The sequence below is a fragment of the Furipterus horrens genome, unplaced genomic scaffold (genome assembly GCF_987537825.1).
Source record: "Furipterus horrens unplaced genomic scaffold, mFurHor1.1.pri manual_scaffold_13, whole genome shotgun sequence".
Lineage (NCBI taxonomy): Eukaryota > Metazoa > Chordata > Mammalia > Chiroptera > Furipteridae > Furipterus > Furipterus horrens.
In genome coordinates this window covers 30335776-30357343 of record NW_028327183.1, presented here as the reverse complement: position 1 = coordinate 30357343, position 21568 = coordinate 30335776, and the positions used below count along the sequence as shown (strand labels likewise).

General features: G+C 53.3%; 1 protein-coding gene across 1 annotated transcript; it reads right to left on the bottom strand.

Moving 5' to 3' along the window:
* Nucleotides 1-10936: 10936 nt before the first annotated feature.
* Nucleotides 10937-15622, bottom strand: LOC149994349 (speedy protein E4A-like). Its single transcript, XM_090259035.1, has 7 exons — nt 15514-15622; nt 14766-14978; nt 14177-14239; nt 14058-14116; nt 13607-13692; nt 11878-12049; nt 10937-10966 (listed from the first exon to the last, which is right to left on the bottom strand). The coding sequence occupies exons 1-7, from the start codon at nt 15620-15622 to the stop codon at nt 10937-10939; spliced, it is 732 nt and encodes a 243-aa protein (XP_090115161.1).
* Nucleotides 15623-21568: the final 5946 nt, after the last annotated feature.

The following is a 21568-nucleotide window of genomic DNA, read 5'->3' as shown; positions in this document are numbered from 1 at the left end:
AAATCTAAATGAAGATCATTTCTGATCAACCAGTCTCTGAGAGGTGTTTGCAGAAATGAGCCTCCATTCTGGCTCAGGTCCAACCTGTGGGACAGACACAGTCACGTCAAAGAACAATCTTCTCCGTAGGTGGGTAGGGACTTCTGGGGAGCAGGAACTGGTGTGGTCAGGGGTAGGTCAGGATGTGAGCAACAGACTGGGGACAAGGGCCATGACGAGGTGAACACACACACGTGCGTGCGGGGATGTGGGCAGACAAAGGAGGCTATCTGGAGGTTTCTTTTGACTGGTTATTCTTGACCCCTTGAAAACGGTTGGGAAATTCAGAGAATAATTTATATTATCTTCATTTGGTATCCTAAAGTGTTTAATCTGCCCCCAACGAAAGCAGGTTTCACAATGCAGGAGCATATTTTTGTGAGTTTGCTTTTGAAGGCAACTCACCCTTATTCCCTGGCATAGGTGGGAGCGTGAGCCAGCCTTGATTCAGAAGCGAAGGGTCTGAGTTAGGAGCTGGCAGACATCCTCCATACTCAACAGCAGAACGAGCACAAGCAGAGGAAAACACTAGGCATACATTATACAAGCTGGATATCTTAGTCGGGGCACAAGGGTTCCCAAAAGAGCCACTCTAAATGCCCACAGGCTGCGCCCTCTGCTGTGAGCTCCATGGATCCATGACAGGGACAGGAAGAGAGTGTCCCAAGATTGCCCTCCCTCATGAGTTTCTGGTGTGAATCTGTTGATTAAAATGAAGATCTAGCACATTTTCTTTCCAGCCAGGCCTCTCATTTTTGACAAGTGCTTGCCTCCCAAGGTACCAGGGATTGAGTGCGATGGCAGAGAGGGAAAGGGTGTTGAGTCATATGAAAACTATTTATACCATCGTGAAAGTGGAACCATCCTTAGCCCTTTCCCTGCTGTGTCTGTTCAGGTGTAAACCCTCGCGTGAGGTCAGGACGTTTCGTGAAAATTCCTCCCGGTTACGAGCACATCAGGTACAGAGATGCGTACACCTGCCGTATGTACCTCCTGCTGCTTTGGCTTTGGCAGGGCAGCATGGTGAGAAGCTGCATGGGGAGGGACCTCTGACTCACGGCACGCGGACGCTTTGGTCCTAAGAGCCAGCTGCCCTTGGCTTGTGCTGTCTTTTCACCTTTCCGCTCTGTTCCCTGTGGGGTGGCCGTAACCAGCGTCGTACCTGAGCGGTGGGCTGGGCCGGGCCAGGTTTCTGCAGCATCTTTTGTGTTTTGGGGTAGTACCAGCACGATCGCTCTGATGCATACCTTAGCACCTATTATTTATTAAGGCCGAGCGGAGAGAGCAGGGTCGAAGCCCTAAAGCCCTTGTATTCCAAAAGGTAGTGTAAGTGGTTTGTCCTAGGCTTCAGTAGTCACTTGCGTTTAGACAGCATATGTGAATCTGAAGAAATGGCGTACCTGTACCCACATGCACGTGAGACAAAACGCCGTAGAAAGAGTTAATTATTTAGAACCGGATTCCTCTTGATGGACATTACTTGGGCTCTGGAACTTTTCCTAAGCCATATTCCATGGTGATTAAGGCTATCTCCAGTTTTTATTAGGTTGAGCTGAGATGCAGAGTGTGAATTTCAGTTGTCAAGAAAGATGTTAAAAATATCTGCTTGCAGGGACCCGCTGCTGCTTATGACCTCAGCCCCGCTGAGTGGGCCCTGTGTCGGCATCGCCTGTGTGGACGAGACCCACTTCTGAGTCTTATAAGGGCACGGTTTCTAATAAAACCTACTCGGAACACAAGGAATAGAGTCATCTGTGGCGTTTCTCCTAAGCCCTGCCAGGCTCTGGACGTGCGGCTGACGAGCTCGCTTGTCCCATTTTACTTATAGCAGGGAACCCCCCCAGGAGTCAGTGTGGAGACGCCAGGACTGGTGGGCGTGCTGGGGGCAGTGTCTGAGCGCTGTGCACAGCCCACAGTGCTTGTGTCGTCGGGCCCAGAGCTGAGCTGCCTGAGTGAAGACCAGTGGCGAGGGGGCTCGTCAGGAGTGTGTATAAGCGGTCAGGAGGAGCCGGGCCCCAAGGGGGTGAGGTGGGCCAAATCTGAAGGCATGAATTGTGTTCTCCTCCAAAACCTGTTGGAAGCAGCCTCTCTAGAACATTCTGTCTTAGACGGCCCCGCTCTCGCTCTGCTTGGCAGTCAGTGAGCCACGGTGCCTTCTCCAGGCCCGTGGAAGAGAACATGACGTAGCACTTCTTAATGAGAGTTGTCGATCAATCGCCATGGCTGTGCTGACGGGAACAGCCTGGCACGGGCTTTTAAATGCAGTGGACAAGCACTTAGAGGGTCATTATGTCATACATTTGCCACGGGATTCTTCTAGAACAACAGTGTCTCTGGAACTGATAGCCAAGACCGAGAATGGAATTGTGACCCACGTGTGGGAGGGAGGCTCGGGGGCTGGGAGCTAGGAAGTGCCTGGAGTTGTGTTGGGCGTGTGTTGTGGTCGGACGTTTTCTGTAGCTTGTAAGAATGTATCGTGAGTCCAGACTTTTCACCACGCCTTCCAGGGCCTCTGGACTTTAGCCACGTGTTATGATGTCCCCCATCTGCTGATAGCCAACAGCTTAGAAGGCACCATTCTAACTGGAGATTGCTGTCCTCTCTACGCTTTGGGTGTAGTTATAAAAATGGAGTAGTCATTGTGTTGTAGGAAATTAGGAAGATCCAGAAAACATAATGAAAATACGATGTGGGTAAGCATTGGCTGCATTTCTCTGTGGACATATTTAAACTGAGTGGTCTCTTGCCTCCATGAGTATGAGGAAAAAATATATAATGTGTGAAAAGAGAGCCATGGCTGGCACGGCTCAGTGGATTGAGCGCTGGCCTGTGGACCAGAGGGTGGCCCGTTCAATTTCCAGTGAGGGCACAGGCCTGGGTTGCGAGGCAGGTCCCCATCGGGCGTGCATGAGAGGCAAGCACAGATGGATGTTTCTCTCCCTCTCTTTCTCCCTCCCTTCCCCTCTCTCTAAAAATAAATAAATAAAGTATTTGAGGGGAAAAAACAGTCATTTCAACCCTAATTTCAAACCTCTCTACGCCCCAGTATCCCAGTGCTCCTAAAATGTTCTGATGCAGTGCAGCTTGGAATTTCTTCTCTGTTGTTACCCAGACGTTCCAGAGAAGCGCTGTGACGATTGGTTTGCGAGGTGCCTGGGACCTTGCACTGTTTCCTCCTCCTCCGTTCGCTCCGTTCCTGGAGCTACTGAGGGCCCGTGTCCCCCTGGTCTTCTCAAAGCCTCTAGGCCGTGTTCTGCTGGACCAGAAAGGATCCACAGTCTTGACCGAGTGCACGACGCTGTCCTAGAGAGAAGCAAGTCAGCATCACCTGAGGCTGCAGATTGGGACTGTCAGGAGCTTTGTGGCCTCAGATTAGTGGCTTTTGCAGTATCACTTGTGTTTCTTTTTCTCCATATCAGGCCATGTGTTATCTTACTAATCTGTGTGTGTAAGAAGGTGGAAGCATCATGGGGCGATGTGCTGTCCTTATGACATACCTCCCACGTGTCCCTGTGTGCAAATTGATGGTGACTGTTGAAGTGCATTTTGAACTTGAAAATAACGACCTGTAGGGCTCTGGCTTTGAGGTTCTAACCTAGAATCCTGGCAGTGCTCCAAATTGCTCTAGTAGATAGAAGGAGTTTGGTATACAGTGAGGCTGGACAGGCCACTTTCAGCCAGTGTGCACCTCAAGGCTGTCAGGCAGGAGGAGGAAATCCCCCCTCATTCACAGGAGGGTTATTATCTTGTTGTAGTTAGAGAAGCCATGTCTCAGCTCTTGCAGCCAGGCAGGAGGGGTTCCCTCTTACTGGTGGGAGATCAGCCTTGCACTCAGGTCTCCACCTGACTGGACGAGGCCCACCCCAGTGGGGAGAGCGGTCGGCTTTACTCAGTCCGCCGGTATAAGTGTTAACCTCAGCCAGAAGCACCTTCCCAGGCGCATGTGCAATCATGTTTGGCCAAGTGTCTAGGCACCCTGTGGTCCAGTCCAGTTGGTACACGACGTTACCTACCACACAGTGCCTGCACAGAGACCCCAGACCCTACGCCTGGCAGTCAGGGCTTTACGTGAGTTGGTTGCCCATTAATTCAGTCAGCTTTCACCGAACAAGTACGTGTGCAAAGGCAGAGGAAAACTGAAGTGAAGGACATTTTCCAAAAGGTTTACTGCAGCTGGTCCTCTCTCTAGTGAGATTTCAGGTTGGCACTGGGTTTCCTTCTCTCCAGTCGTCTTCAGTGAATACGGTTGCCTTGCTTTTGAAATCAGGTGGGGAAGTGCGATGTTTTTAAAAAAAGAGAGAAGACCCAACTTAATTCTTAATGTACAGTCCCATGACATTGTGGGCTCTGCCGCCACCTCTTAAGGACTCCCGTGCCCCCTCAGCTGTGTAAACGGACGCGAGGCTCGTCATTTCACAAAGGCGCTCAGCTCAGTCCATGTCTTGCAAGACAGCAGTTCCCTGTCATTGGAGCTGCTCACACTGAGGCTGGGTTTCCAAAGGACTCCGTTGTCTGTTTTACTATGCTTTTCAAAGACGTTTTCATTCTTAGAATTCTTTAGGAAGTTTTGTAGGTAAGCTTTGCTGAATTCCTTGTGTGCAAGGCTGTTACAAGCCTTTGTAATTTCTTCATAGTCCTGTCTTCCCCCTCCTGCCCTGTCCCCTGATGCACTGTCAAGTGAAGACTGGCTGGCTCTAAAATGAAGACCCGCTTTGTCTCTTCCTGTAGTGCTCCACCGATACAGACACATCTCGGGGTTGTGGCAGCCGGATATCGGGCCCTGTGGAGGACTGCTGAATGTGGTGGTGAGTCCGAGAGCCTCGCGTGTGAATTCTTTTCTTTTCTTTTCTTTTCTTTTCTCTTCATGTGTGGTTTCTTGTGAAGTCAGGACTGCTGCCCCATGTGGATGGAACTTAGTGCCTTTTCTACCCGAGGGTCAAGTCAGCTGCTTGCTATATGTCATTGGAGCAATCACAAGGAACCTCTCATCAGTTATTTTTCGCGGCCCTAGGTGGTTCTCTGTAGAGCAGCTTCTCCCCCACCGTGAGGTGTGCATGTGCCCTGAACAGGGCCTCCTGAACAGAAATCCTAGGGCCAGGCATGTGCGGTTAATACTTTGGCAGCTCCGGGCAGGCGCCTGGGCCCAGGTGTTGCTGTAGCTGATGTCCCAGTGGAAAGAGTCGGGTGCCCCGGGGAGCGCTGGTGTTCTGCCCCTGCTTCCCTTCTCGCTGGCTCAGGCCAGAAGCCCAGTCCGGGAGACCGGCTGCTCGCCATGTAACAGTGGTGGGTCTGCCTCTCAGCGGCCCCGGACAGCCTCAGTGTGGCTCTTCCGAGCGTGGTCCAGACGGGCCACCTGGGGACTCTGGTTGCTCACCGAGTGGGGTTTGCACGGGGATAAGTATGGCTTTATATTCTTTGGTGGGAGCGTTCGTTAAGAAACACACTTTACATATGTTACGTTTGATATCACTGGGCAAAAGCCTTGCTATTAAAGCATTTTCTCAGGGACAACCCAACAGCTCCCAGCGTGGGCGTATGTTTTTCTTTTTAGTCGTGGGGTGGGTGGGGGGTGGGGGTGAGAATTGTTTTTCATACTGGCAGTGAGTCATAAAAATGAATAAAAAGAAGCTTCTCAAAGCAGGGGAAATGGATGCCATGACTGAATAACAGCAACTGGCTCTCGTCTCAGACAGGCAGCCACAGGAGTGAGTAAGTTCTCTCCTCCCGTGGCTAGAGCTAGAAGCTGTAGATCTGGGCTCTTCCTGGGCAGGCAGGAGCGACTACGGGGTCCTCCCGACCGGGCTGTCCGTGTCCCTGCACTGAGAATGTGGGTGCATTTGTGCTGAGCGTGTGTGTGGGGACTGCGTGTCCTTTGATCTGAGTTCTGTCCCTTTCTATCTGTCACTGGTTCAAACACACAAGAATAGCGGGAATGGTAGCATGAACTGCCAATGCCTGCCACCGGGATTCAGCAGTTACTGGTAGTGCGCCAAGTTTGTGGCCTCTGTCTCTGCCCCTTGCCGTTCTGTTTTTAGGAGGTTTCAAGCAAATCCCAGGCCTGTGTTGCTTCATGTGTTCATCCTTCAATGTGGATCTCTACAAATGTGGGTATTTCCCTACATATGCACCACGTTCTTATCACATCTTGCAAAAGTAGCGGTAATTCCTTGACATTACCTGAGACCCTGTGCATATGTAAGGTTCCCCGATAGTCTCAAAACTGCCTTTGACAGCTGGTTCGTTCCAATCGGGACCCAAAGCAGGCCCGCACGCTGTAGTTGTGTGTTTTGCTCGTGATGTCCTGTTGAAATCAGCACCCCGTTTTTTTCTCAGGTCAGTTGCCCTATTTATTGGGCATCACTTAGGAGATTATTCCGCTTCTTCCTCGTGTCGTTTAGCTACCTCCCCTTTCTAAAAGGCTTTCTTGGATTCAGGTCTAACTGCTTTTTTTGCATTTAAAGAGTTCATTTTTCAGCTGTATTGAGATATAATTGACAAAAATGTAAGATTTCTAAGGCACACTGCATGGTCCCACCATCTAGCTACCGGTAGTTAACGTATCCATCATCTCACGTTGAAGTTGTCTTCTCAGTAAATTTCAGTGATCAAATACACTGTTATTAAGTATAGTCTCATTGACTTTTAGAAATATTTATTTATTTTTAGAGAGAAGGGAAGGGAGGGAGAAGGAGAGGGAGAGAAACATCAATGTGTGGTTGCCTTTCACACGCTCCCACCTGAGGACCTGTCCCCCAACCCAGGCCTATGCCCTGACTGCGAATGGAACCGGTGACCCTTTGGTTTGCAGTCGGGCACTCAGTCCACTGAGCCACAGTAGCCAGGGCTCACATTGTTTTTCATTAGATAACGACTCTGTCATGAACAAGCACTTGATGGGCAGGGCCATGCTTGTCCCATTGTGATAGATCAGGGGTATCTTGATGTGTGTTGGCCCTGAGGTGCTCCGTGGGCCTGGAGCATGCAGACGTGGGTGGTCACTGTGAAGAGCTGCGGGTGAGGAACCTCTGCCTTGGTGCCTCAGGTAACCCTCCTGTGGACGTGCGCCCTTGTCCTTCCTACAGGTGGGACGGCTCGTTCATTATCGGTTGAATGTACCTGCCTCCCCATGGCCCTGATGTGGATGACCCCATGCGATTCAAGCCCTGGTTTAGAATTCACCTGACGGAGAAGAAATCGACCCACGGCGGAGTGCATGTATGGCCACAGCGGGCCGCACAACGGCCACATCCAGGTGAGTGTGTGCTCGGGCTCCCTTAGGTACGGCAGCCGTGTGCGGGCAAGGGGCCAGGCCTCCTCTCTCTTCCCGGTCTTGGTGCCAGCGAGTTTGCCATGGTGTCTGTAGCTACAAGCCCGTGTCCGTACAGAGCAGGAGAAATGGGAGGAAACAGGGCTCTACCCCCACTACTTCTGTGTGTTGTTTAGGCTGTGGTGCTGTATGTCACTCCCCAAAGAGTCACTAGTTGGACCTCTCCACTGGTTCTGCATCCAATTAAAAGCATTTGTTCTTTCCAACCACACCATTCCTCACTGTTGTTTTTTCAATACCCCTGAGACTACTAAATGATAGCCCCTTTTTCCTGCTCTAAGAATCGCCTTGGACAAGTGCTTGTTATCATTGTAGCGCAGTGTTTCTTCAGATTGTAATCATCGGTTTTATATTATGCCACATATTATACTTCAAAAGCCATATTGAAGGAAAGAGTTTTTTTTCTAAAATAATTGTTGTCACAAAATAATTTTAATGCAGTAAACTTTTTGCTAAATTGTGTCAAAGGACACGGCTTACAAAAGAAGGGGGTATTTACTACATGTCGTGAAATTTTCAGCCCATGAATAATGCTCTTATAGACATTTTCCATCAACTGCATTTCTGAGCAAAATAACATGGCATTTCTCCTACAAACTTTAACAGTGACGCATGGCGCTCAAAGGGTTAAGCCTCATTGGAATCAGAGAAGGTGTGAGGGTGCTGTGCACCTGTGGGTGGGGTGAGCATGGCTCGGGAACATGGGGTGCCCCTGCTCCCTACGGATGTGGCATCCTAGGTCAGCCACACGGCCTGGGCCCCGCGGTGGGGCGGGGAGGTGCGGGCTCTGCACCGCTGCAGCCCCGTGCGGCTCTGCCACGCTCTCCCGTCACCCTCCCCGCAGCAACGGCCTGACCTGCCGCCGCATCTACCTCCCGCCCAGCCACCCGGAGGACCTCATCAGGCCGGGCCTCTTCAAAGGCACCTACGGCAGCCACGGCCTGGAGAGTGTCGTGCTCAGCTTCCATGGGAAGCATGCCAGGGCCACGAAGATCACGGTAAGTCCTCGGGCCACCGGGCGGGTTCAGCCCTGCGCGGATTTGTCAGGCGGGCCTTGGAGTTGCACGACTTGGGCGGCAGGCACCCTGGCTCCTTGGTAGGGCCCAGACCACAGCACCGCTTCCCCAGGATGTGTTTGGGAATCCAGGTCCTCAGGCCTGACCCAGACGCACCCAAGCTGGGTCTCAGGAGATTGTAAGCAGTTCGTCTTTCCCACACAGAGAAAACACTGATGCCCTTGCTCCACCCTGCGGATTCTCACGTAATGGGTAGCGGGCTGGGTACGGCTTCCGCAGGCTCCCCGGGTGACCCCAAGGGCTGTGACATTGGAGATCCCTGCGGTGGCGCCAGGAAATGTCCCCCTCCAAAGTCCCCCTCTGGAAATGTCCTTTATCCTGGCTCCTTTCCTTCCCTGTCTCACTTCCGCCCTCCCTTACCAGCCCGCCTGGATTACTCCCACTAAAACCCTGGTCCTCGGCCCTTGCCTCAGGCTCTGGGATGAGGAACCATGGATAAGATAAGGCACGCTGACTGGGTCTTGAGGGTGAGGGAATGTTCCGAGGGGCAGGGCCATCTGAGCTGAGACTTGAAGATGAGTCTCATTTTCCACCAGTGAAGGGTGAGAACAGAATGTCTGGGCAGAGGCACACCGTGTGGAGGCCGCCAGGTGACAGTGCGGGGTGTGCAAGCCACGTAGGAGACTCATGCTTGGGAGGGGACGGCGATAGAAGATGGAGCTGGGGCGAGACAGTGGGGGGTTTTTAGAAGATCACAAGTGCGTCACACTTGTGTTTGGGAAAAGGCATTATGGCCGAATCGATGGCCTGGGATGCAAGGTGCGAGTGGACAAGGGAGACCCCCTCAGAGGCTACGGCAGACAACGTGGCAGGGGAGGTGCTGTGGAGAACGTGGCGCTTGGGCCTCAGTGGCGGCAGTGGTGATTTTGTTCCAGGTATGGGGGAGGGTTTGGTCCCATCGTTCAGAAATCGGTCCAGATGTGCCCCAGGGCAGTGACAGCCACCTGTCCTTAATGCAGTGGCAGCTTTGCTGCAGTGACCCCACCCATCAGGGTGCTGTGTAGTTTATGAGACCTGAGCCCCAGCATTCCCTGCCTGTGTGTGTTTTCTTGAAGCTGGCGCGGGGAGCCACAAGAGGGCGCTGTCTGCAAGCCTTTGGTCTGGCACTTCCTCAGAGGCCAGGACTGGAAGCTGCTGCTCCATGGCCCAGCTTGGCCTCGACTTTACCTGCTGTCTGCTGTGGCTGCGGACTGCTGTCTCCAGGTAACGCCCTGACCTCTGAGACCTTCTGGGCAGAATGTGTTCCAAACAGTTGTGAAGGGGTTTTGGGAAAGTTGTTCCCGTGATCCGTGGCACCTCGGTCTCCAGTCTGGTAGCACAAAGCAACATCTACCCCCCTCTTCTCTTTTTTCCTGCTACTCTCTTTATCCCTTCTCTGTGCCTTACTATTTACTGAGCAAGTACCGTGTAATACAGCTCCATCCGGGCAAACTTTCTACAGTGGCATATTCTAGATCAGTACCTTTCAGTAGAGGAGCCAAAAGGCACATGTGGCTATTGAGCACATGAAATGTGGTCACTGCACTTGAGGTTCTGAATTTTGATATTTGTACCCTTGATTTTAACTGTGAACGGCCATGTGCGTGCCCTGGGTGAGAGGCTCAGTTGCTTAGAGTGGCGTTCCTGTGTGCCTAAGTTGTGGGTCCGATCCCCCATCAGGGCGCATCCAAGAAGCAGCCGGTGAATACATAAATAGGTGGAACAACGATCCACGTTGATATCACTCATTCTCTCCCCAAGGTTAATAAAAAGAAAACTTTATTTTAATGAAATAAACAGATACCCAGCCGTGTGCGCTGAGCCGCTAACACACCGGGCAGCGAAACCACAGCCCTGTGGCTGCTGCTCTTGACCCGCCCTCCCTGCTGGCTCACATGACAGCACCATGGGACCCAAGCGAGGCCTCAGGACCCTGGTCACAGTAGTAGCTCGAGACATGCTCATCAGCTTCTTGCCTTTGAAGGCTTTTTAGTGTGAGCGCGCGGACAATGGCTTCCGTGTCTGCCTCATCTTCAGCTTGAGCTCTCAGTAGGTGCCAGGTACCCTGCAGGCTCACAAGTGCTCCCCAGGTGGGGTGGCCACTCATGCGAGTGCAGGGTGGAGACTCAGGCCCCAGGAGTGTGGCAACCTGTCCGCCTCCCTTCCCACAGAGCCAGGCCAGCTCCCAGGGAGCACAGTGAGCTCGAGGCCACTCCCTGCAGGCCTTGCCTCTCCTCTGGGAAACAACGTGTCTGGTTTCCTGAGAAGAGGAGGCTGTCTGGTGGCTGTTCAGGGACCGGAGACAAGACATCATTGGAGGAAAACCGTCCTTTGCAAAGATCATGCTGGAGAACGTGAGCCGAGCTGCTGCCGCGGGTGAAAGCAACCTCAGTGAATGAACCCCGAATGTGACTGAGAAGCACCCGGAGGAATGCCTGCTGCACCGAGCCGGAGACTCTGCTGTGAGAGAATGTCAAAGAGACCGTCCAATGCACCGAGGACTGCGTGAGCCACCTCACCGAGAAGTGGTAGTGGCGTGGCGCCCCTTAGGGGATGTTGGGAGAAGGCCGGTGAAATGAGATAGGCTCCCAAGAGGCCGCCCACTTCTCAGATGGGAAGAATCCCAGCTCTGCCCAGCAGAGGGTCGGTGCATTCTGAACCAAGGCCAGGGATGGGCAGTGCTGGCCCAGAGGGGCTGGTTCCCGTGGTTTCTCCCCAGCCTGGGGTCTGAGACACCAACCTGGTGCCGAGGACAGTGTGCTCGAAGGATGTCCCAGTCAGGCCAGCGCAGGCCAGGGGCAGGCGGCCTTCCTGCTCTCCAGGCTGTCGCCTTCCTGCCACAGCAGCGGAAAGTTTGAAGACAAGAGAAAGAGAGTGGAGCCGGGAGTGGGGAGCGGCCCTGCCACACCAGGAGTGCGTTTCATGCCCTGTTTCATAAAGAACTCTATTCCGCAAAGCTATCGTTTAGAATGGAAGGGCAGGGGAAGTGCTTTTGGGACAAGGTAAAGCTAAAGGAGTTCCGGCACATGCCTGGCTGTGTGCCTGGTGGGTGTGCTTCAGACGTGTGGCAGGGTGACGGAGAGGGATGGGGTCGACGATCATGGGCGGTGCAGTTAAATGTGTCGGGTTTCCTCCAGGGTCCACAGATGATTCCGTCTGCACCCGTGGGGACACAGCCCTCCCTCCGTTCACACCTACCTTAGCCTTCGGGGTCTGAGAAAGGAGGGCACGGTCTCGCCGCCACACCCAGAGCTGGGGATCGAAGGCCTGGATCTGGAAAGACAAAGAGTCCCTGAAAAGGTGAGGGCTCTCCAGGTGGACCCACGACCCTCCCCTTGTCCGCCCCTTCCCCCCACCCCCGTCTCTCTCACCCCCCCAGTCCCAGCTGTGAGGCCCAGGACCCTTTCCCTCCGCAGCCCGGCACCGCCCTCCACCAGAGCCCCGCCGCCCACCTACCTCTTCACACTCCTCCTTGGTGACCCATGCCCTGTAGCCCATGGAGCGGAAGAATTCAAACCGCTGCTTCTGGAACATGGGACGCCAGGCGCGGTTGTTGTTCCCGTAGAGGAAGAAAATGATGGCCTCTTTAGGGGCGCAGCGGTCCTCTTCCATGTCAATGGCGAGGTAGCTGAGGAAAGCCATCAGGGTGTCAGCTGAGAGCAGACGGAGAGGGGCCCTGCCTGCAGTCAGCTTCCCAGAGAGGACGCAGGCAGGACGGCCTTCACACAGGACCCGCAGGAGCCCCATGCAGGGTCGCAGAGCGCCTCCCAGGCACAAGAAGCCCCTGCTGAGCAGGCAGCTGAAGGGCCCCTCTCCTACCTTGACGATGCAGATACAGTGAACTGAGTGGGGAAGCCCACCCCCTTCGTTGACCCTGCCGTGCGCGCGCACACCCGTCTCCCTGTCGTGTGAGCCCCTGGACAGCTCCTGCGGGCAGGAGCCGACTGGCCCATCTCAGTCCTCACGGTTTCCTACCAAGTGACTGAGGCAGGACTGGGTTCCTTGGCGCATTCCCTCAGGGGCCCTTCTGAATGCTCCCATCCTCACACTCCCTGGCCCTGGAGGTGCACTTTGTAAGGTTTCATAGGACGAATGACCGAACGCTTTGTGTCCTCGTCAAGTGCAAAACTGATGCCCTCAGAGACTCAATGTCATACAGATTGTGCGACATGAAGAGGAGGGTGCCGAGTGTTTTAAGAACCCGTTGATATATATGTGCTTTTTGTTTGTTTGTTTATTTAAATTAGCAATGCTTTTCCTTGGCTACCGGGGTGCAGAAGTGAGGAGGTCCGAAGGTTTTGGCGTTTGAGTTAGTTTCAGAGGAGATTGTGTCTTTCAGTTACATGCGTGTAAAAGTACCGCGACAGAAAGCACAATATACAGTCAGGGAAGGGTGTTGGGAAGAGCAGCGAAACGAAGAAGGGAGTGTCAGGGTGGTCACCGGGTTTGATGGAGGGTGCAGAGAGAGCTGATTTCACAGCGAGAACTCTGGCCTCGGTTGAGAACAACACGAGCCAGTGGACTTGTTGGGTGGGGGGGTGGGGAAGTGGTTAGAGCTGTGTTTCGAAGTCCATTCAGGGAGATTGGTAAGAAAGAGCCCTGGGTCTTACTGTTTGTTCTCCTCCCCCGAGGAGATGTGTATTGATTCAGAGAGAGGGAGAGACATTGACGGGAGCGAGAAACCCGGATCGGTCGCCTCCTTCAGGAGCCCTGACCGCGACCGAACCCGCAACACTTCGGTGGACCGCACGGCACTCGAAACAGCCGAACAGGCCGGCCCGGGACCCGGGGCGAGTATTCACAATCGATCTGTGGTATGTGACGGGGGCCTGCCTTGAGGAGAAAGACCGTGACATTTGGTGTCGTCGAGAGGTGTGGCGGGATGTGGGGGAGAAGACTTAGGAACGGTTCGTCTCAAGCCTGTTTACTCAGGGGAAGGGTGGTGTGAAATGTTTGTGAGGACCTGATGTTTTCTTGTGGTTTCTTCAGTCTTGTAACGGACATTGGTGTTGTTGGGTCTTCCTAAGAACAGTGTAAGAAACGCGGTAGTCCAGTCCTATCAAGTTCATCCCCAGTGTACACGGTAGAAATGGGGTGGAAAGCAGGTGAGAGGTCGGAGACCCGCTCGTGTCCCCGCGCTCCCCAGAGGATGAAAGTGACTGATGGGGTTCAGCACGGTACTCACAGGGCCAGGAAGAAGTGGATGCGCCGGTACTGCCAGGAGAACAGGACGGCGCGGCTCAAATAGGCCAGGACCATTGAGAGCAGGTACTGGTGGGAAGAGGAGGAAGACACACACGAGGACTCACATTGTGAAAGAGGAAGAAGAGCGGGATAAGGGAAAGGCTGATGCTCCCGGCATGGCAGGCGCCTAGGGTCTCAGAGATGCTCTGTGTTTGGGCCGGCCGGCATCGGGAGGGTCTCTGAGAAGCTGGAGCGAGGGGGAGTCCCCAAGAGCTGAGAGAAGAGGGACAAGCCTTGGGCTCAGGTCCCAGAAGAGCCGGGGCAGAGGCAGGGTTGCCGTCCGCACTGCGAGACACGCCTAGGTCCCCGAAGGCAGGTTGGGGGGGGAACTGCGGGCTCAGGAAACTGCCGCCTGATCCGAGGGTCGATGGTAGAGCAGGAACCCCTCTCACCTTATCTGAGATTCTCAGCTGCGCGTCCCACTCAAGGAAACGTTTGATGACAGGGTCCTCTGTGAAGAGAGGGCAAGTGTGAGCCTGATGACAGCAACGGAGTTTCCGTGGGAGCGTACCGGGCTCAAGAGGGGAAGCGTGCCGCTCTGGGGGAAGGTTGAGGAGCGGGGCGAAGGGTGAGGCTGCCAGGAAGAGGGATAGAGGAGATCGTTCCCTGGGAAAGGAAGCAGGTGTGTCACCACCCTCACCCACCCAGTCCCGGGGGACCGAGCGACACGTAGGGTGGCAGCAGCTTATCTGCGTGACTGAGATCTTAGCGACTCAGTGCTGCTCCCCCATCACGCATGAATGCAGCCCTGCTCATTCATGCCAGAGCCATTCCGTCCTTTGTCTGTTGACAGTCACATCAAGGCGTGAAGTTGGCCTCCTTCTCTCCCCTTACACACGTGAAGGTATTTAGATTCAAAAGGCCAGTGAGAGCTCAGAAGTCTCCGAGGGTGCAATACTCACAGGCCACGTGATTCCCAGTGCAAACCCTCCTCAAGTCTAGCCTAATCTAAGGGTCCCCACTGAGACTCGATAGGGAGCCCACCTAGGAAGGAGAGCCCACCAACCAGCAGGGAGTTGTTTTCTGTTGGAAAAGTATAGTTCTTCAAAGTTGTGACTTAAGAGTAGGCTAGGAGGGGGCTCTCCAGGGTATCTGCTTACTGAGAAGCCTGGCAAAGGCCTCCTGGTGTTCTCTCTGGACCGTTGTACCGCGCTTCCTTTTCAGGGTCATTTTGAGACCGTCCCGGTCCTCCACGAGCCAGGTGTTGTTAGGCGTGGGGACGGTCTCCTCCTGTGCCCCCCGCCTCTCTGCTCGCCCCCTCTTCCGCTTTGCTGCGGTTGTCCGAGCAGCGGTGGTGGATTCCACACAGGCGCCTGAGTTAAGAACCCAGGGTACGTTATAAGGCTTTTGCCTTTGAAATTCAGCTATTGGTCACCAAAACCCGACCTCGTTTCCACCCCACCTCTCCCCCCGTCCCTAGAAACCAACCCCTCCATTCTTTCTTGTCTCATAGGCTACCGGCCTTCTCCCCTGCCATCTTTTCATCTTCCTCCTTTGGTGAATCCAATACTCCGCCCCTCCACCGCCCCCCATGTTCACCTTGCTGTTATTCTTCTGTGTCCTCAAAGGTCTTCCTCGTTTGAGAGGATTTCTCCCATTGAAGGGGGACAAAAGGACCGTCCTTGTTTCTTCCCTTCCCTTCTCTCATCTTTGAATCTCATCTCCTATCCCTCCTTGCTTGCCTCCCAGGCTGTCCTTTCATGGGGATCTCCTGGTCCCCAGCTCCTGTCATCTCCTGTAATCCGGTGGTGCTCTGAATCTCTCCTTTCTTTCACACACAGCCTGCTCAGGGCCCCCTTCCTCCTTAATGTCAACCGTGCCAAATCCCGCCGCCCCCTGTTTCCTCACCTGATTGTCCTGCGTTCCCCCGAGTAACTCTGAGCTCCATCGGGCTCCCTGAGGTGCTCGGCTCTGGGCCAAGGTGGTCACAGTTGGCACTTGAGTCAGTGTCAGCCATGGCTCCTTGTTGTCCTTCCGTAAATGTGGGCGATCACAGAAGTAGTTGCCCACCTGGGCTGCCTAGCGCCACGGAATGGATCCTCCCAATCAGGAGGTTCGGAAGCCTCTGATGTCATCGGTTATTCCCACCCGGCCACCAGTTTGAAAGACTCAAACACACATATGTACCTGCCATACATAGAATCCATGTAAGTGCCACGCATGCACTTACTTCTCCTGACGGTCAGGGTAAACAGTGTCTCCTGCTGCTGACCCTACAAGCTCAGACCAGCCTCCAGAGCTGTCCTCCAGTGTCAGCATCGCTCTTTACCTCGTCCCCAGCCAGTGCGCTGTTGTCTCCATTCTGAGCCTGAACTGGGTTGGCAGGTCTTCTCTCCCATTTCCATTTCAGAGTGTTGCCTGGCGGGAGAGGGAGGTAAAGCAGAAATACTAAGACCTTTCAAGAGCAGGGTAAAAGTGTAAAAAAGTTCCTGGGTCCGTGGCCCTGCCAAGTGACAATTTAGTTTCAAACGGCGAATTTGGTGCGCTGACCTGCGTGGCTCGTTGCACTGAGCATTGATCCTGCAAGCGACAGTTTCACCCGTGTGATTCCCGGTCAGGGCACCTGCCTGGGTCGCAGGCTGGTCCCCGTCTGGGGCCCTGTGCAAGCGGTCTTTGCCTCTCTCACACATCGGTTTCTCTCCCTGTCTTCCTCTCTTTCTCTCTTCCCAGCTCTTCCCTTGTACAATAGTGAATAAGTTGATCTTATTAAAATAATCAGTTGAGCGCGGTACAGGCACTTTGGAAAACGACAAGCACAGCACCAGCAAGCACAGGTTTTGGCGACGCTCGATGTCTCAGGAAACGATGTTCAGGATTTGGAAGCAGGGGAAACGCATCCTCAACCCTCAGGCAGCTTTCATTCCAAGAGACGTTGTGAGAACCTAAAATCCTAGAAAGCCGCACATGCGCTCACATGCTTCAGACGGTGTCTACGATTTGAGGGAGTCCATGAAGCACCCAAAGCCTGCCCCTCAAGTCCAGGGAAGGAACTCTCGTCCACATATCCACGTTTTCAGCCTGTGTTTCACTCTTGAGTCAGACATTTCACTACCGCTCAGGTACCCTATGAATGAAATGTCACCCACACAGGAAGACTTAAGTGGAAAGGTCTCCAGTTGAAGACAGAACAGAATGTTCCCTGTGCAGGTGGGGAGGGCAGATGCAGAAAAGGTACCGACCAACCCGTTACGCCGCAGGGTCAGCGGATGCTGTTTCTGAACCACCTGCCAGCCTCACAGCTCTCCTGTTTTCCTGGGCACGGAACCCTTTACTTCCTTTTGTTTATCCTCCCTCCCTCCCTCCCTTGCTTTCTTATTGTGGTGAAATAACATACTCAGTTTACCGTTGTAACCACAACAGAGGTTAAATTCGCGGGTATCGAACGCATGCACCTTGTGCTACAGTCACCGCCGTCCGTCCGCAGAACTTTGTCGTCTTCCCAAACTGAGACTCTGCACCCAACAAAGATGAACTTTTATCCGTCTCCCCCGGTCCTGGTAGCCAGCCACCCTTGCGCCTCCTGTCCGTAGGAGCTTGACTACTGTAGGGAACCCGTATCGGTGGAATCCTATAGTGTCTGTACATTTATTTCAGGCTTATTTTGTCAGCGTAAGGTTTCAAGGTTCATGCATGTTGTTGCATGCGCCAGAATTTCCTTCTTTTTATAGGATGGATGATATCGATTATAGAAACCGTATCTTGTTGCTGCATCCATGGGCTGATGGACACTCGGGTTGTTTCCACCCTTGGGCCGTGAGTCGTGCTTCTGATCCATCATTTGAACACTTGGATGAGACAGTCAGGATGTACCCGAAGTTGTATTTTTTATTTGTTCACGTCCATGTTTCTAATCTGCTTGTACCAACCCTGAGTGAAGTCCCATCAGTTCTTCCAGAAAACGGTATGGCAGCTCCTCAACATTCTATGACGTAGCAATTCCAGGTCTGGGAATTTCTTGGAAGGAAATGAAAGGAGAACTTGGAAGAGCTATGGGCACCTCCCGGTTTGTTGCAGCATTATTCGGCAGAGCCGAGGTGTGGAAAGAACCTGGGTCCGTCAGTGGATGAGCGGGTACAGAAGACGTGAGATGTCCTTTTCAAGTGGCACGTTACTCAAGTAGGAGAAGGAACGGAATGCAGCCATCTGGGACAGTGGGGATATAGGCCTCGAGGGGGTTACGTGAAGTGAAAGAAACCAGACAGAGGAAGCAAATTCTCTGCCTTCTAGCAGTTTGTTTCCTTTTCGTTCTGATTTCTTTACTGTGTTGCTTAGCAAATGTTTCTTTTTCCAGAGCGTGGTTTTTGTGAAAAGTTGTAGAAGCTGGAGATCATTGGTCTGTCTTGTCAAGACATCTTTGCAAAGCCTAAATTAATATGATCCATGATTAACTTTGTTCTAAGTCCAGACAGCATGAGCATCAACGATGGATAATGAAGTAATTTGTCCCCAAATTCAGTGTAATTTTTAGACACCTTAATCTTAATGTTATGATTGATGTTTTAAAGCCAGCACTGGTAGTTACAGTGCCCAAACTGGGTGGGTGGCTCTCTTCTCGCTTTTCTAGGCGTGTCTGTACCCTTACTTTTCATCCCGTCGGAGGATATTAGGTATCCACTTCTTTAGATGTGAGAAACTTGTCTGCCCTAGGAAGAAGCTCTGGGGTGCTTGCAGGGGTCCGTTCTTTTGGTTTCTGGGCCGACAGCCTGACTGGATGCGCGGATGGCGGATAGGAAGTGAGAAATGCATCCGTGAGCCTCCCGCTGAGGCCCTCAGCTAACGGGGCTGCCTGTGGGCCCGCTCCCCACTCCAGCCCAGCATCCGGCTCCAGCCCTGTGGTGGTCTTTCCTTCAGTTTTCTCTCCATGTGTTGCCCCTCTCCCAGCCTCCCAGTCCCCCAGCCCGCCATTTCTGTCCTTTGCTCTGTTACTTTGTAGAGTCGTGAGCAACGCTCCGTGAGTGCACCAAGTGTCCCGAGCCCCAAATGCCTCCCCAGCCAGCCTTTCCTCTGTGCCCCTTTGGAGGGGGCTGCGAAGGCTCCTGTTAAGGCTGATGTCGCCCAGGAGCAGCGGGGTCACAGGGAGCAGCCTGCTCACTCACCCCCTTGTTGGGTGTGGCGTGCATCATTAGCACCCAGGACTGGGGATGAAAGAACAGAGTAAGAAAGTCGTGGCGACCCCGTTCTCTTGGGCCCGAAGTTGACCTGTTCACCTCTCTGAAAAGGACCATCGTTCCCCTTAAGCCCGTCTCGGAAGATTGTGGTTATTACTTGCTTTAGCGCTTCCTACCCTGTTGTCAATTGAAAGCGGAGCAGGTGATGTCCTCTTACCAAGTACCTCCCCCAGGAACTGAGGGCCGCGCTCCTCCATGGAAACATGTGTGGTTGGGGACAGAGAAGTAGGCAGGCAGGGCGGTGGGGCTTCGCTGTGGGCCAGGCTGCTGACTGGGCGCTGAAGCACTCCGGCTTTCTTCCCGGTCTGGGGGCTAGTTGGTGCCTTTATGTATTCAGTCATTTCCGTGGGTCTGTTCCTCTGAGACTCCCCTTGTGAGGTGCCCCTCCTTCACGTGGCTGCGCCACCAGCACAGGTAGAGCGTGGCGTTCCTGCAGAGCAGCTGACTGTGTGGGGAGATACGTTCAGTCCCTATAGCTGGGCCGATTTCATTGTCTTGTTGCTTCCGCATCGCACCAGAGACTCTCCACGCTGTGATCACATGGCCATTTTGGAGTGCTGTATTGGCTAGTGTTTCTGGGTTGGGATTTGGTGACATTTGGGGCGATTTCCTGTCAAACGACTGTAAGTTCTTCATGGGCCTTCCACGTCCATGCGCCATTCTGGGTGGCTCAGCTGTGCGCTCCAAGCTCTTGCCCCCTCCTGTCTGCCTCAGGGAACCTCAGGCTGTTGTCGGGACCCGTCTGCCCTGCCACATTTCCTCTGCAGTTCTTCCAGCTCCTAGCATCCCCTCCCCCTGCTCCTGTGGTCCTTGGGCTTCACCCTTGCCCTCAGAATGATTCTCATGCTGGCTGCTGCCTCCGGCGCTGCTGTCCCCCCTGACTGCGGGTCCCACCGCAAGGCCGATCTGCTCAGGATCTTCCGATCCTCCTGCCTTGTGCACGTCCAGACTTTAGTTTCTTGTCTTGCCCCTGCTTCACATCTCACCAACCCAGGAGACGTGTGTCCCTCCAGAGGAAGTGTGTTGGGGAGGCCCGAGTGGTCATCTCTCCTGGAAATGTAACCCTTGCTGTCCTCTCGTCTCATGGGCGAGAACAACGCTTCTGTGATTCCTCTAAAGCCCAGAATTTCAGGGGCAGGAAGCTGGTGCTCCGCCGGTGCCCTCCCCGCCTTTATCCTGTGGGAGCCCGCGTGGTCCTGGCTGTACCCTCAGTTCCTCTGTTATTTGTCCATAGCTCAGTGTGTTAAATCTCTTTAGAGTTAGAACCAAGCTCGCTACACCAGTCCCTGTGTACACACACTCAAGAAAAGTTGTGTGACTCTTAGGGACGACCAGCTGGCTTTTATGAATAATATGACCAGTTCTTCTCTTTGATAACTGCTTTTTGAGTGTTGTGAGGCTATTTGATGATGTCATCTTAGAGCAGCATGGAAATGGTTGTCATCCGTGGCCCGTGTGGCTCAATGGATTGAACATCGGCCTGCAAACTGAAGGGTCGCCAGTGCGATTCCCAGCCAGAGCACATGCGTGTGTTGCAGGCCAGGTCCCCAGTTGGGGGCATGTGAGAGGCAACCAATCAATGTTTCTCTCTCACATCCCTGTCTCCCTCCTTCCCCTCCCTCTGAAAGTAAATAAATAAAATCTTCAAAAAGGAAAAAAGAGTGCGAGCACTCCAAATAGCATCGTAGAGGGAGGCAGGTGCTCACGTGTCCCAGGCATTACAGGCTGTGACCCCCAGAGGACAGCATACGTGGTCAATAAGGCCCCTGCAGAGCACGTCTTGGCTGTGAGTGTAGGGGGTCGGGCAGGTAGCTGGTGTTTGTGCACGCAGACCCAGGGAAAAGCCGTGAGATAGGAAAATCTACCTCTGTAAGGGAGAGCAGGGAGCAGACTGAAGCAGAGGCTGGCCAAACTTACATATGAGGTACGTCTGGGGCAGCTGAAGAATGAAATGGATCCCCACACCACTTGGCAAGCACCAAAGAATGACATAGGAAAGAGGGGTGAAAGTCACAGGTACTAGTACATGAGTGCAGCCAGGTATAGGTAATTACATGTTTGGCCCGGGTGGGACAAGCACCTGTTCTGGGAACCAGTACACAGCAGGAGACTATGGAGGATGCCGATTTAAATCTAAATGAAGATCATTTCTGATCAACCAGTCTCTGAGAGGTGTTTGCAGAAATGAGCCTCCATTCTGGCTCAGGTCCAACCTGTGGGACAGACACAGTCACGTCAAAGAACAATCTTCTCCGTAGGTGGGTAGGGACTTCTGGGGAGCAGGAACTGGTGTGGTCAGGGGTAGGTCAGGATGTGAGCAACAGACTGGGGACAAGGGCCATGACGAGGTGAACACACACACGTGCGTGCGGGGATGTGGGCAGACAAAGGAGGCTATCTGGAGGTTTCTTTTGACTGGTTATTCTTGACCCCTTGAAAACGGTTGGGAAATTCAGAGAATAATTTATATTATCTTCATTTGGTATCCTAAAGTGTTTAATCTGCCCCCAACGAAAGCAGGTTTCACAATGCAGGAGCATATTTTTGTGAGTTTGCTTTTGAAGGCAACTCACCCTTATTCCCTGGCATAGGTGGGAGCGTGAGCCAGCCTTGATTCAGAAGCGAAGGGTCTGAGTTAGGAGCTGGCAGACATCCTCCATACTCAACAGCAGAACGAGCACAAGCAGAGGAAAACACTAGGCATACATTATACAAGCTGGATATCTTAGCCGGGG

Coding starts and splice junctions, on each gene's coding strand:
- LOC149994349 (XM_090259035.1), bottom strand. CDS start 15,622: ATGGCTGACACTGACTCAAGTGCCAACTGTGACCACCTTGGCCCAGAG. Junction 14,117..14,176: donor CGCTTCCCCTCTTGAGCCCG/GTACGCTCCCAC, acceptor CTCTCTTCACAG/AGGACCCTGTCATCAAACGT. Junction 13,693..14,057: donor AGCTGAGAATCTCAGATAAG/GTGAGAGGGGTT, acceptor TCTTCCCACCAG/TACCTGCTCTCAATGGTCCT.